Raw genomic sequence first — 13539 nt, 5'->3', positions numbered from 1 at the left:
CGCCCCTCCCGCCCGCCTCAGGCCGCGCCGCTCGGACCCCGAGGGTTTTCCCTTCTCCCTTTCCTTTCTCGCTTCTGGAATGAACCCCGAGCCCTCCGTTGCCGGGGTTCGGTGGCAGGCACCGCAGCCGGGGCCTGGCGGGGACCGCTGCCCGTAGGGTCAGCCCCTTCCCGGCCCGCTGAGGGGAGGGCGAGGGAGTGTCCCCCGGGCCCCCTCAGCTCCCCCGCCGGGCTCTCTCCGGCCGCCCCTTCCACAGCGGCCAGCAGCGAGCGGCGTTACCTCTCGCTGCAGGAGACTTGACTGCAGTTCCCGTCGTCTGCCTGGTTGTTGAGGGGAGGGTTGCTCGTTTGTTGCTTGGGGAAAGGGTCTGTCACGCACAGAATTGCTGTTGCTGAGGATCTGAAGAGACTCGCTCTTTCTTTGCTGAAGTAGCAGTAATTGTTGAGAGAGCTAATGGGAAGTTAGGCTAGTGATTTAAAAAAGTAGCAAAAAAAAGTACCATAATTAAAAAAAAAAAAAAAAGACAAGCGTTCCAAGTGCTCGCCCATCTGAATCTCTTCGTTGAGTCTTAGGAACACAACCAAAATCCAGATGCAGACGTGGAGGCTTTTGGTTAGATAAAATCATTTGACCTTATTGAGTAAAAGGAGGGGAAAAAAGTGTTATTTGGTCATGTGTAATAGTCAGCAGTTAGATCATATTGGTCCTGTGCCTCAGCAAATGTATTAAGGCATACTTCTAAATGAGCCTAATGAGAGGGCTCTGCCTGAAAGCTCTTGCTTTCCACTGTCTATACAAGAAGGTTTAAAAAAATATTTTGCCTCTGTCTTTGCAAACCCTGCCTCATTTTTACATGCTGAAGCCATTGTAGGTTACAACATTGCTGTTTCACAAATGCAGTGTTACCATTTGTTTTTCTGTTGGGATGTATTGTAAGATATTCTTTATCTCTGGTCATCCTTAAATCTCTTTTCAGTAGCTTTTCTACAATATCCCTTTGAGATGTGTGCATGCTAGGTCATCCTAGAACACAAGAAGCTGTATGTGGAGTTGTCACGTTTTCTGTTTTGCGTTTTATTCTGTATTTAGTAACTCAGATATTCTGTTTGCTGTTTGACTGTCCTAAATAATATTGTACTGTCAGGACACTGTCGCTCTGGTAGTTGGTTTCTTTTATGACTGTGCTGAAGATTTGAGACACCAATACAGATTTATAGCATGGAAACTTTCCTGCAGTGTATGAATTAGCCTTTCATTCCTCTGTATTATTTTTGCTTATTGCTCTCTTTTATACAGGGTTAGATCTACAGTAAGACTCTTCCTCATAACTCCCAGCTTGATTTCTTTAGGAATCTTTGATAAGAGATCTTCTTGAAAGATTTTTTGAAATTTAAGTACTTAATATTGTCTGGATTATATTCACTGACTTTTTTCAGAAAATTCTGATTCAACTGTTAGGTATGACTTTTCTGTATGAAAAAAATATGAGAGTTAGTAATCTACATTTATTCATTTTGCTCATTTACTTTCCTACACTAGTTAAGACACTATAAGTCTGTGGTTTCTCAGGTGCTCTCAGATTCTTTGTAGGATATTTGATACACTCTGTTCTCATGGTAACAAATTCTGACTGAAACGTTTTATAGTTGAACAGTTTTAAAGTTCTTTAAAAGTGGTATTGTACATTATAAATATACAATACCAGTGTTATAATCTCTTACTAGCATTTGAATTCGAGGGTTCCTCAGATGTATCCCTGGTAAAGGAAATATATGAAAATAATAAGAACCTCTGTATTTAAAAAGAAGATAAAATAGTAAAAGTTTAGGCATTCCCGCCTCGCCCCAGCTTCCCCCCTTCTCCTTTCCATATGAATCAAAAAATGAGATTTAACATGAGCCCCAGATCAATTTTGAGGGTTCAGAATCTCTTTTCTCAGGAGCAGCTGTTTCTTGTTGAGATAAACATTTCCATGTCCATTTCCAGTTTCAGGGAACTTTTACTTCAGGTTTGTTTAATACAGTATTTTCCCAAACCGGGTGTCAGGCTTGTGTTCTAGCTATGTGTCATCATCTTTTGGCATTTCACATTGTGGAGGTCTGTGACATCATTTTCCTTGCGAGGAGAAATAAAAAGAGGGCAGTATCTTCTAAAAGGAGAGAAATTTACCCACTTAATCACATTCAAAAGACAAGACAGACCTATGCTGTTCCAGAGAGAGGAAGGTAGGGGAAGGTGCAAAGCAGCTTTTATAAATTATATTGTGAAACAAATAATGACTGAAACAGATAAGAACTACAGTGTCCACAGTAAAATAAGGTCAGTAGAAGTGCTAGCTGATCTGAGCTGCCACAGGTATTCAAAGTGTTGCACAGTACATACTGCCCAGCAGTGTCAGAACTGGCCCTGCAGCTGGGGAAGAACTTCCGTTGAGCTTCTCCTGGCATTGTGGATAGCTTTATTCTACAGATAACCAGAATGTAGAGAAGTTGAGCAGTGATTTTGTTGCTGGCAGAGGAATGCATGTTTGAAATCAGTCCTTTAAAAAATAAAGGAATTTGCTGATAGCTGACAACTTGTAAGGAGGACACCAAATTACTGCTTTAGAGGGTGCTCCCAGAGGGAGCATATTTATTTTACAGAAACCCATTTCATCACATTATTTCTAAACAGATACTAATGAAGTAAATGTCTGTTGAAACTGATGAAGAAACAACAAAAAACTAACTATAACTTTTTGTTTAAGGGCAACTCCTACTAGGGTTATCCAGCATCCCTCAGCAAGTGAGACTGTTAATTATGATGTTAAGGCTTTTGGATCCTCTCTGCCTGTTAAGGTTATGGAAGCCCTGAAGAAGGCTGATGGTAAGAACTGATTTTATCTGTTATTTTTCTCATGAAAATTGACAGGCAAGAAAAGTGTTACCATGTTGTTGATGCCATTTAAATGCTGACTTTAGAGTGGAAATGGAAATGTTTGTGCCTTGGTTTGAATCCAACTTGGTTAACTATGTAACTGTAATTGTAATAACACCCATGTGGATATAGATGCATGTAAATATCCTTCAGGTGCTGTCTTAACCAGTAGATCATAAAATCCAAGGTTATCAAGAAAGCCAGTAGTAGTTTTGTAGTAACTTTTGCTTATTGGTTCTTTCTCACCTTTTTCACTTGTTTTGATTCTGTTGTGTCCTAGAGTGGATGCTCTAAATTTTTTTTAATTTATTTTTAATCCACATTTGTTATCACTTCTAAAAGCCCCAGTGATACAAACCTTTCCCTGAGTTCAAGAAATTGGTCTCCTAAGAGTTTTTCCCTGTGCATGTTTTCTTTTTATAGTAGATATAAGAGGAAACAAAAATGCATACTTAAAAATAATCCTAAAAATTGCTGAGCAATTTACAAAGCTATTATAATCTGCTGTAAGTTGGTGGAAATAGGTCCTGGGATTGTCTTGCTTTTCATTCATAAAAGTTGAGTGTTTGTCAAATGGATTTTTAAACAATATGTAGTAGCTTGGTATCTTAATTAAATACATGGAAATTGTAACATGGAAATTAATTTAATAGAAAATATATTTCTTATTTTCATATGAGAATGAAAGTTTATTGGTTTTAAGGTTACTCTGCAGTGTTTTAAAAATCTGAATGCTTTAAAAAAAATTACTTGTTATGTAGCCGATGACCAGCTGAGTGTTCAAGTGGATGAAAGTGGATGGGCCTGGCTAGTCCATAAAGAAAGGCTGATTATTTGGAAGATTGGTCAGTCTCCAGTAGCTAAGGTAACTGAAAGATCAAGATGGAAAAACTGTATTTTATGCTAGTTGGACAAGTTATTCAGTTGTGGTTTTTTTAAAGCAAGAGTTTCTTTATAAACTGGAGTTTGTCTCGTTTCCCCAAAAGCAGCAGGGTTGGTATGAAGTCATACTAACAACAGTAACTGAAACTCAAGGTTTTGAGAGAGCTTAACATTTTTATATTCCTGTCTTCATTTTTAATTGTCACCTTAACACTAAGGTTAATTCTTTACATTTTAATAGGTGTGTCTCTTGTGTTAGATAATCTTGGTAAAGCTTATTTTGATAGTTAAAAACTAGTTGATATGCTACTGATTGGTTTAGATTATTCTGGGACTGATTTTCAAGGTCTCAAAAAAAAAGTTAGTTTCAGCTGTGCTGAACATATGTTTCATCTAGGTTTCTTATGTCAAGAATTTTTTTTTTCCCTCTGGGCAGTGTTTCTTTCAGCATCATTTCAGTGAATAGCAAGTATGGTCAGAGGAAACCTGTAGTTACAAAATCAGTATCTTTCAATTAGTGTGATGTATGTTAATTGTACAGATTCTGCACTTACAGTGGAGAGTCAGGTGTATGCATTCTGGTACTTGTAGAGATTTCTCAAGCGATTAAAATTTTCCTGATTGTTTAACTTGGGGGAGGGGAGTCCACTCTGTTAGTACTTAGTGAGCTTTCTCAAGCACTTCTAGTTTAATTTTGTTTTGCTGCCTTGTTAGCATATTGTATTAAGGAATGGTCAAATAATTGCACCTCTGAAAGAAATAATTCATATTGTAGTGTTGTGAGAAACACTCAGAAATAACTAAAGAAAAACAGTAACGTTTGAAAATGTACAAGTAGGTGTTTTTTTAGCTGTTTGGAACCTTGCTGAAAATGTCTAATGACATTCTTTTGGTTCCCTTACACAGTGTCTGGGACTAGTTGAAAATTAATTTTTAGCAGGGTCAAAAAGTCTAAAGACTTTGTGGCAGAGGAATAAGTTCTTCCGATCTCATATTTATTATGGCATCTCTTTCTTTCTTACAGTTATCTCTGTGCAAAGAACTGCAGCTGCCACCCAGTGACTTCCAGTGGAGTTCTAGTTTAGCAGCTATATCTTGTCTCAGTTCCTCAGGTGAAGCATCTTCTCTGCAGGTGATCAACTTTTAAGTTTTAGTGTTTAAAAAATACTTTTAGAGTAACTTTGAATATATCCTATTTTATCAAGTACTTATTTGAAAACTGCATTTGGTGGTGTACTATCTATTCAAAAGGTCAGGGTTGATAGTTTGCAATAAATATGTTTGAAATAAACTCATCTTTTCAAATTACACCATTTACATGTTATAGGATCAGATTAAATAATAGTTTTGCTAAGGATTAATTGGTATGCTTTCATAACAAAAATACAGTAAGCTAAGTAGTATTGCATTAACAAACACCAGGGCAATCAAATACTCAGTCTAAGCAAGTGCAGTTTAAATGCATGCTGGCAGAAAAAGTTGTTCAGCGGTGGTTTAATTCTGAGTATAGATGGATGAGAAGCAAACAACAGCACCCTCCCTTGGCTGGTCTTTACGAGGAAGCTGGCACTGGGAGGACAGATGATTCAATCTGTCTTGACTGATTACTTTCCTAAGTGCCTTTTCGTAACATACTGTGCTAGAGGGTGAGGTCTGAAGATCAGTTAAGTTTTCTGAAAGTATGTTAATATGTGTGTTGCTATCATTCATGAAGAAAAGAAGCTCTCATTTTCAGCTTGGGTGTAGTTTTCAATTAATATATGTGGTGCTCTAATAAAACTGGATAAGCAGTTGTCTTTGGAAGGAAGAAGCAGCACAGAGTATGTAATAGGATCTTTTCTTTTGACTCGTTATTTTGTTACGCTTCCAGATGATGAAAAGCAATCTTAGTATCTCGTGATTAGCTCATAAAACTCTAAATACTCTATGACTTAGTCATATCCAAAGAAGTTTAAGAGGAGGTAATACACCTAAACCAAGATTTATTTTTTTTTAATTTCATCTTTCTTCAGCTTGTGAGCTATACATGGATACTGTGATTGTATAGAGCGAAGTAGAAATATTAGTGGTAGAAAATATTTCACTACAATGAAAATTATTAAATAATGGGCAGGAATCACAAAGGACTGCATTCTGTGATGTTTTTTTAATAGTTATGATGTTCATTAGCCAACTGCTTTCCTTTGTGAAGATCTGTGTCTAGTCAAAAATCGGTTAGAAAACTCCAGGATCAATAAGAGCTCTCAGCTACAGTTCTTCTATTGTTCCGTGATTTTTTTCAATAACCAGTACATTAGGTATGATGCTTTCTGTCTAAATCTCTACTTGACCACAGTCTCTTGCTTCATGCTTTGAATTTGGTCTCTCAGTGATTTCCTGAGTCAGAAACCCTAATGAAGGCACACCGTGGGCTTGTGTCTTTATGAAGAGAAGAGCCACCATGTGATTTGATATTTCTGTTAATGACACTAGAGCAGTTTCTTTGTTAAATTGCAGCCTGCATTTTAGGTCTTCCATAGTAGCTTATAACTCTCGGCATCTGGAATTCTCCACAGCCTCTCTTCTGTCTTGCAACTGTAAGTTTTGTTTGCATTTCAGTAGCAGACCCTGAATTATCAGGAACAAGAACCCGTAGAAAATATTATGGTTAGCAAAATAAGTGAGTGTAACATTCCCTGCACATACTAAGTTATGCTACAGAATCATTTTGCAATTTGGTTCTAGGTTTGTCAGTGTGCATCCATATGTATTTACTAATTTTGTGTGTTTGTCACCCACAACCTTGATATGTAAAATAACATGTTTTAGTTAAAGCTGCGGTCTGATTATTATTGTTTTGCATGTTCTATTAATTATTTTCTTACTTCAAGTCTCTGGCAATAATGGTTGCTACCAGCGAAGGTTCTGTGCGCTACTGGCCCAATCTTGCACATGAAGGTTCCTATATTGAGACTTTTACAGACTTTGGAGGCTCTCTGTGCAGTTTCCTAACAGCAGTAAAGGTACAGTACAGTATGATTTATATTAAAATACTGCACTAATTCCTGTTTTAAAAATTAAAAAGCATGTTCCACATTATCAGTCCTAAATCTCCAATAAATGTTGCACAGCAAACTATCAAATATTCTGAGGAATAATTTCAGAGATTGTTGATGAGTGTGATGATCTTAAGTAGCAGAGATGACTGGTAGTCATAAATAATAATGTTAAAGTTGGGGGAGCATGCAGGATTCAACCGTAGAGTTAAGAGGACTGGTTTGGTACCTCGGCTTATAAGGAGTGTCAGTATTAACTACTGTGATTACGTAAAAACCCTGCTATCACAAAAACAGAGAGCTATTTCATCTGAATCTGCAGACCACACACTTGGCATCTTGTGGTGTAGCTCACCAGTGACTGAATTTGAGAGATTTCTGTATGAAAGTAATGAACAAGTATATTATGAATTATTCTTAAAAATTCTGTTTTCTGCTGTTGGTGTGCCTAAATGGGGAGAACTCTCAAAATGGAATACATAAAAAAATTCAGTGTGTTACAATTTTTTTAATCTTCAAAACTAGGTATTATCAATTAAATTACATTTTATCTCATGGCCTTTTCAACATTTACTGTTCATATCCTGTATTATAAATATTATTTTAGGGCATCAGTGTGTCATAAACATTTGTAAACCTAATCAGAAGACAGTGATCTTAATGACAAATTTCTTAAGAGTTGCAAGATGTTAAGAAACACTAACTTGTATCTAACCTATTAGAGTTGAATTGTGCCCAAGTTTCAGGTATCAAGATGAGGAAAGCAAGGTCTTATCACACCTGTAGTTGAAACATTGACATCAATGTGAATTCAGAGCTAGAGGAACTTATTTTTTTTTCAGAGCAGAACCCTTTTATTAATCAGTGTTCTAAAGCTGCACTATTATGTGTATGACTACTATACTTCATTAGTCATCCTGTCACTGGGCAGATTTAACCTTTAGCAAAATTTTTGTATAGTATAATGATGATGAAAATGGCACTGGTTTTTGTTTTGATTGGTTTGGGGGTTTTTTGTTGTGTTTTGGTTGTTTGGTTTGGTTTTAATTTTTTTAAAAATTTTGTTCTTTGAATGTTTCCTGTACAGGTAAACAGTTCATCCTTTCAGTAACCTCCAGGCCCTTAGCATTCATTTTTTTGAAAATTGTTGTACACCTAACAGACCTTGTTTGTTCCCTGTAACATACAAACTTTGATCAGTTTTGAATTGAAGGCACCCTTTTGTTAATGCCTTGGTGGTGGGGGACATGAAGGCTATGTCTGTTAGCAAGTAGTGAAAGGCAATAGTTGAGAATCTATAAAGTAAAAAGGTTAGTGCTGAGGCAGTGCCACTATCTACACTGGTCATCTAGGGGGAGGAGGTTGTTATTTTAAACTAGTTCCAGCCTAGCTGCATGAAATTAATGTCTGTTAGTGGTCAGAGCCCATCTTTCAGTTTAGTTTCATTCAAAGGGTGTACAGCTGGTACACTCAGACTGCTATGTGATGTGATCCAGCAGGTAGTATGTGGGGACTCAGAGAAGGTCACTTCAGAAGCAGGCTTTTGATACTAATTAAAGTGCTAATGTAAGTGCACCCATTAGGACAGGCAAGAGATGCACTAACAGAAGTCTCTGCCTCCTAAATGAGGTATATAAGCACCTACAATAGAGTGCATATTTTGCATAATGCACAAGACTTTTCACATTTTCTTAGTGCAAAGGTAACACTATTTTTCATCATTAGGATTACATGAGATTTTAGTTCTGTTGTGTCATGGTTTAACCCCACCGAGCAACTAAGCACCACACAGCCAGCCACTCACTTTGCTTCCCACCCAGTGGGATGGAGGAGAGAATCGGAGGGGGGGTGGGGGGAAGTAAAACTTGTGGGTTGAGATAAGAACAGTTTAATAGAACAGAGAAGAAGAAACTAATAATGATAATAATAACAATAATAAAATGACAATAATAAAAGGATTGGAATATACAAAGCAAGTGATGCACAATGCAATTGCTCGCCACTCGCTGACCTATGCCCAGTTAGTTCCTGAGCAGCGATCTGCACCCGCCTGCCCCAGGCCAACTCTCCCCCAGTTTATACACTGGGCATGACATCCCATGATATGGAATACCCCTTTGGCCAGTTTGGGTCAGCTGTCCTGGCTGTGTCCCCTCCCAACTCCTTGTGCCCCTCCAGCCTTCTTGCTGGCTGGGCACGAGAAGCTGAAAAACCCTTGACTTGGTCTAAATGCTACTTAGCAACAACTGAAAACGTCAGTGTGTTATCAACCTTCTTCTGGTAGTGAACCCAAAACATAACACTCTACCAGCTACTAGAAAGAAAATTAACTCCATCCCAGCCAAAACCAGGACATATTGTTAAACTGAAATGGAGTTTCATGGATAAAAATGTCATGCAATGATAAGAAAATGAGTCTCTGACAGTGCTAAGTACCAGTCAGATGTTTGACTTAGCACTAGTGTTTATTATTTCTTAAAAAAACCAAAACAAAAATCAAAACCACCACCAAAAAAACCCAACAATAAAACCCCAACAGAAAAGAACTTATTTCTTTGTGTCTGTGTATTGTTTTCTTTCCTGGTCTGACACTAGCGTTGTGATATCTTTTCTCAGTTACACATTGACTAATGCACTATTCATTTTTTCATTGCCTGTCCCAGACTTTTTTGACATAACAAGATGGAAGACTGGTTATGGAGTTCATTTAGATTAGTGGCCTGTGGGATAGGATGCTACTAAAAAAAAAAAAAAGGTTATAGTGTGCTTAATAACACTTCAAATTTTAACATTCAGCTTCCATGTGTGCATTTATTTAATTGATAATTCAACATATGAATGTTACATGCAATAGTGCCTGTAGAGATTGATTAAATATATTTTCTTTTCATATTTTTTATAAATGTGGTTTAAAATTAAAAAAAAAGTTTACTGTGAGCTGTACCTTGCACTGATTCAAGCATAGAGAATAAGGTGGAAAATTTGTTTAAACAGTCTTTTTATGTGATAAATGCTTTTTTTTTTCCTTTGTTAGCTCTCAAGTACTGTGGATGCCTTGTGTCTTGTTCTTGTTTAGTGTTTACCCTTATGAGTGGACATAAAGAATTTTATTTGACAATAGAATTGTTTAAGCAGTGTGATTTTTATTTTTTTAATATAGTTGCTTTTCTTTTTGTTAGGGAGGAAGCTTTATTTTATCATCTTCTAGAGGCCAGCTAGTTCGATTGATACCAGATAGTTCTGGCAAGATTCATCAGCATGCCCTGCCACAGGGTCAGGGCATGTTTTCTGGAATTGGTAGAAAGGTTTCTTCTCTTCTGGGTATATTGTCTCCTGGACATGATGCTGTGGTAAGCATGAAAAACACTCGTATAGTAATCTGCTTTAGCTTCTTTCTGTAATTTCAAGCCTCAGTGTTTAAGAAAGAAAAAATAAAAGGACTGTGTAAAGATATATGATGACCAAAAAAGAGGCAAGACTCAACTCATTTATGTTACTTATATGTCTTTGAAATTTGAAAGAAAGACAGAAACCAAATAAATCTGTATGCTTTGTGAAGAAGAATGCTGACTTGCTCTTTAGATCTGAATGAAAGGAGACTTTAAAGTAGTAATGCTTCCTGGGGAATATGCAATGATTCAAAGTCTTGCCTCTTTCTAGTAATAGCCTCATTACTACTTGGAGAAACTAACAGTAACCTGTAATTTTACTTTTCTGATTTAGGGTTGCCAAGGGTTGGTGATTGGGTTGAGCTTTGTCAACGAACTCCACAGAAACTGGAAGAGAAACATACTTAGTACAGATGTTCTTACATCTATAAAATAAGACTTCTCTTGAAAATTACCGTAATACTCTTATCTTGTAATATAAGTTGTGTAGGTTGCCCAAGAAAGTGATTTCTTTTGTGGACTGAGAGTGGTGTAGATTGTTGTATCCAAATATTAAGGCTGTGCTGTAACCTTTTTAGCTTTTTCTTTTTTAAATGCAGATTTCTAGCGTTCTTTGGGATAAAGAGAGGTCAAGCTTTTATATGCTGACAAGTTCAAATCTAAACAAATGGGACATCGATGATTCATCAGAACGTTATATTCTCAGCTGGGATGTCAACAGGATCCTGAAAGAACATATTACAGATGCAATTTGGGTAAGAGCCAGCTCACCTGGAAAGTGTTTGTGTGTTTGTTTGATTAAGAGCCTATTTATATATAGTTACGTCAGCTGTATTGTTTTTTAGGGTTCTGAAAGTAACTATGAAGATATTAAAGGAGGAGTAAATATACAATACATGGATTTGCAACAGAATCGGTAAGGAAGTACAGTTGCACCTGGTAAGACTTAACATTAATGAGATAAATGCATTCTGTTTTCTTGCAAAAACTTTATATGAGTAATTGCAATTTAATTTTACTTGAGTGCCGTGCCACTGTTGATAAAATAAGCCTGTCATAGTAGATAACTAAGTTATCCTATACTTCATGTTATCATTATCTCTGTAGCATTACAAATTACCTAAGAATAATTCCTTTCACTTTTTTTAGTGTCATTTTATCAGGTTTGGGTGTTTGTTTTGCCTTCATATTACAAAGACAGCAAGTAAGCAATTGTAACATGTTCCAGCAAATGCAGAGAATTCAGTATTTCTTGTATTTAATTTAATTACATAAAATCACAACTGCCTTGGTTCAGTTTTGTACTGAAATATGAATACTTCTAATAAAACAGCTTGAAAGAACAAATAGTATAGTCTTTCTTTCTAAAAAAAAAAAAAAAGAGTACTATACAATATTGGAAAATATTTATTTGTGATTGTACTTAAATACCTGTCTTTGTGAGTGGTACAGTTTGAGCAAGTGAAATATGTAATAATCATCTCTCAATGGTGTGATATCTGTTGTTGGATAGTGATGGACTGGTGATACTTGCTGCAGCATGGCATCCCAGAGATCGTCCATGTCTTGTCTACTACACTCTGATAACAGTAGAAGATAAAGGCTACCAGATGTCTGATGACGTTGTTGTGGAGGTCACACAGTATAATCCGTCTTTTCAGGTACATAAATGAAGGTTCTGAAACTGAGTTAAGAAAGCACAGTGTTTCAGAATATTCCTGTACATAAATCAGCTATCAGATTTTTGTCTAAAGGAAAATCAAGTTCTCCGTTTTAGGGTTGTTCTTGGAAGTATGTATTTGTAGTATTCTGAGGAAAATGTGTACTAGCATCTTTTAATGTTTAATAGTAACTGTATGTAAAGTTTATGCTTTGCATTTTAAAGTATAACATAAAAAAGCCTCAAAAATATAAGTCTAAATCTGATTATTACTGGTTTATTTTAATTTTTGTCCTGTGTGTGAAAGTCTCTGCAGCGTAATTTTATGGTATACTCATGCAATCCATTTAGAACAGATCTCAGACTCTGTTGAGATTCTTGTAGCAGGACAAGGAGTGAAGAGGCTTGTATTTTGGTCCTTGCTAGACAGTTGGCTTGCTGGGAGGGGAGGACACACTGGTTGTCCTTAGTGTTCCTCATTTGTGCTATCTCTTCTGGAAGCATAAACTTGGGCATTAACTTTCTTTGGTAAACTTCTTCCACTCTTCCCCCTCTCCCCCCTGCTTGTAGTGGCATCTTAAAATTGAATCTTAAGATGGAAGGAGAGTGTGAAAACTGGGGAATAATTGATGTTTACTTATCTCTTCATGTGAAATTAGCAAGAATTTAATATATATGGAACAAAAAAACCTCAGGATCTTAAGTTTTAGGGCAAATAAAAAGTGGTTTTGTTTGGTTTTTTAGGTTCTAAGTTATATCGATATCTTCTTGTTAAAGATGAAAACAAATTCAGGCAACTCAGATCAGCCTTTAAAATGTTAGATGTTTGTTTAAGGTTTTGATTATATATGTAATATTGTTCATATGTAACACTTTCAGTCAGAAGAGGAAGTGTTGTGCTGTCTGGTAGTCCCAGATTACTTTAGCCATGCAGCTTACCTCTATAAGGAAGATGAAGTGTTTGCTTGTTCCACTGGAACTGGAAGAATTTCTTTACCACAGGAGAAAATCGTATTTGGCATACAAGGTAACATGCGGGGGCGGGGGGGGGGAAATCACATTTTGTTGATACTTTCTAATTGAATGTTTTTACAGTATTTAGATTTGTTGGAGAGCAGAATCATATTTACGCTCCTTTTTCTCTTTATTAAATCTTTCAAGTTGGGAGTTTCTCATGAGAGTACGGAGAAAGCACTGACGTGAAATCCAGTATTGTTATTGCTTTCTCTACAGTGTTTTGGACGAAAATGAAGTAGATCCCCACTCGTGGTATATGAAAGGGTGGGGGGTTTGTTTGTGGGATTATTTGCCCTTTTTGGTTTTCTTTTCTTCCAACATTCACTATGGATTTTTTTTTTTTCTTGAAGTTAACTTTGGGTCAAGGCTCAGTCTAAAATACATACTAGGTGCCCGTGTCAGATGTCTCTAAGTATGTCATCCTTGACTTTCAGAGGTGTTTTCAAGTAGGATGTGCACATCAGTCCTTAGGTAGAACTTGAACCACCTTAATCTTGATTTCTTTCTTTTTGTTTTCTTTTTTTCTTTTTTTTTCCTCCTTTTCTTTTTATTTCTCTTTAGTCTTCTTTTTTTCTCCTCCTTTTTCTCTTTTTTTCCCCTCCTTTCTTCTTCTCCCCCGCCCCCCCCCCCCCCCCCCCCC

The 13539-nt window shown here is 36.7% G+C and overlaps 1 protein-coding gene across 2 annotated transcripts in view; it reads left to right on the top strand.

Moving 5' to 3' along the window:
* NUP133 (nucleoporin 133kDa) overlaps positions 1–13539 on the top strand; it is a 37379-nt gene that overhangs the window by 469 nt on the left and 23371 nt on the right. For both annotated transcript variants that reach the window (XM_010562661.1, XM_010562660.1), the window contains exons 2-10: positions 2747–2865; positions 3678–3781; positions 4823–4930; positions 6669–6800; positions 10013–10183; positions 10822–10977; positions 11068–11138; positions 11736–11883; positions 12762–12909. In XM_010562661.1, coding sequence (XP_010560963.1) covers positions 2747–2865; positions 3678–3781; positions 4823–4930; positions 6669–6800; positions 10013–10183; positions 10822–10977; positions 11068–11138; positions 11736–11883; positions 12762–12909 — 1157 coding nt within the window. The remainder of the gene's footprint in view (positions 1–2746; positions 2866–3677; positions 3782–4822; positions 4931–6668; positions 6801–10012; positions 10184–10821; positions 10978–11067; positions 11139–11735; positions 11884–12761; positions 12910–13539) is intronic.

The sequence above is a fragment of the Haliaeetus leucocephalus genome, unplaced genomic scaffold (genome assembly GCF_000737465.1).
Source record: "Haliaeetus leucocephalus isolate CR32 unplaced genomic scaffold, Haliaeetus_leucocephalus-4.0 Scaffold162, whole genome shotgun sequence".
NCBI classification, from domain to species: Eukaryota; Metazoa; Chordata; class Aves; order Accipitriformes; family Accipitridae; genus Haliaeetus; species Haliaeetus leucocephalus.
The sequence above is the reverse complement of the archived record's forward strand: the minus strand, read 5'-3'. Positions and strand labels throughout refer to the sequence as shown.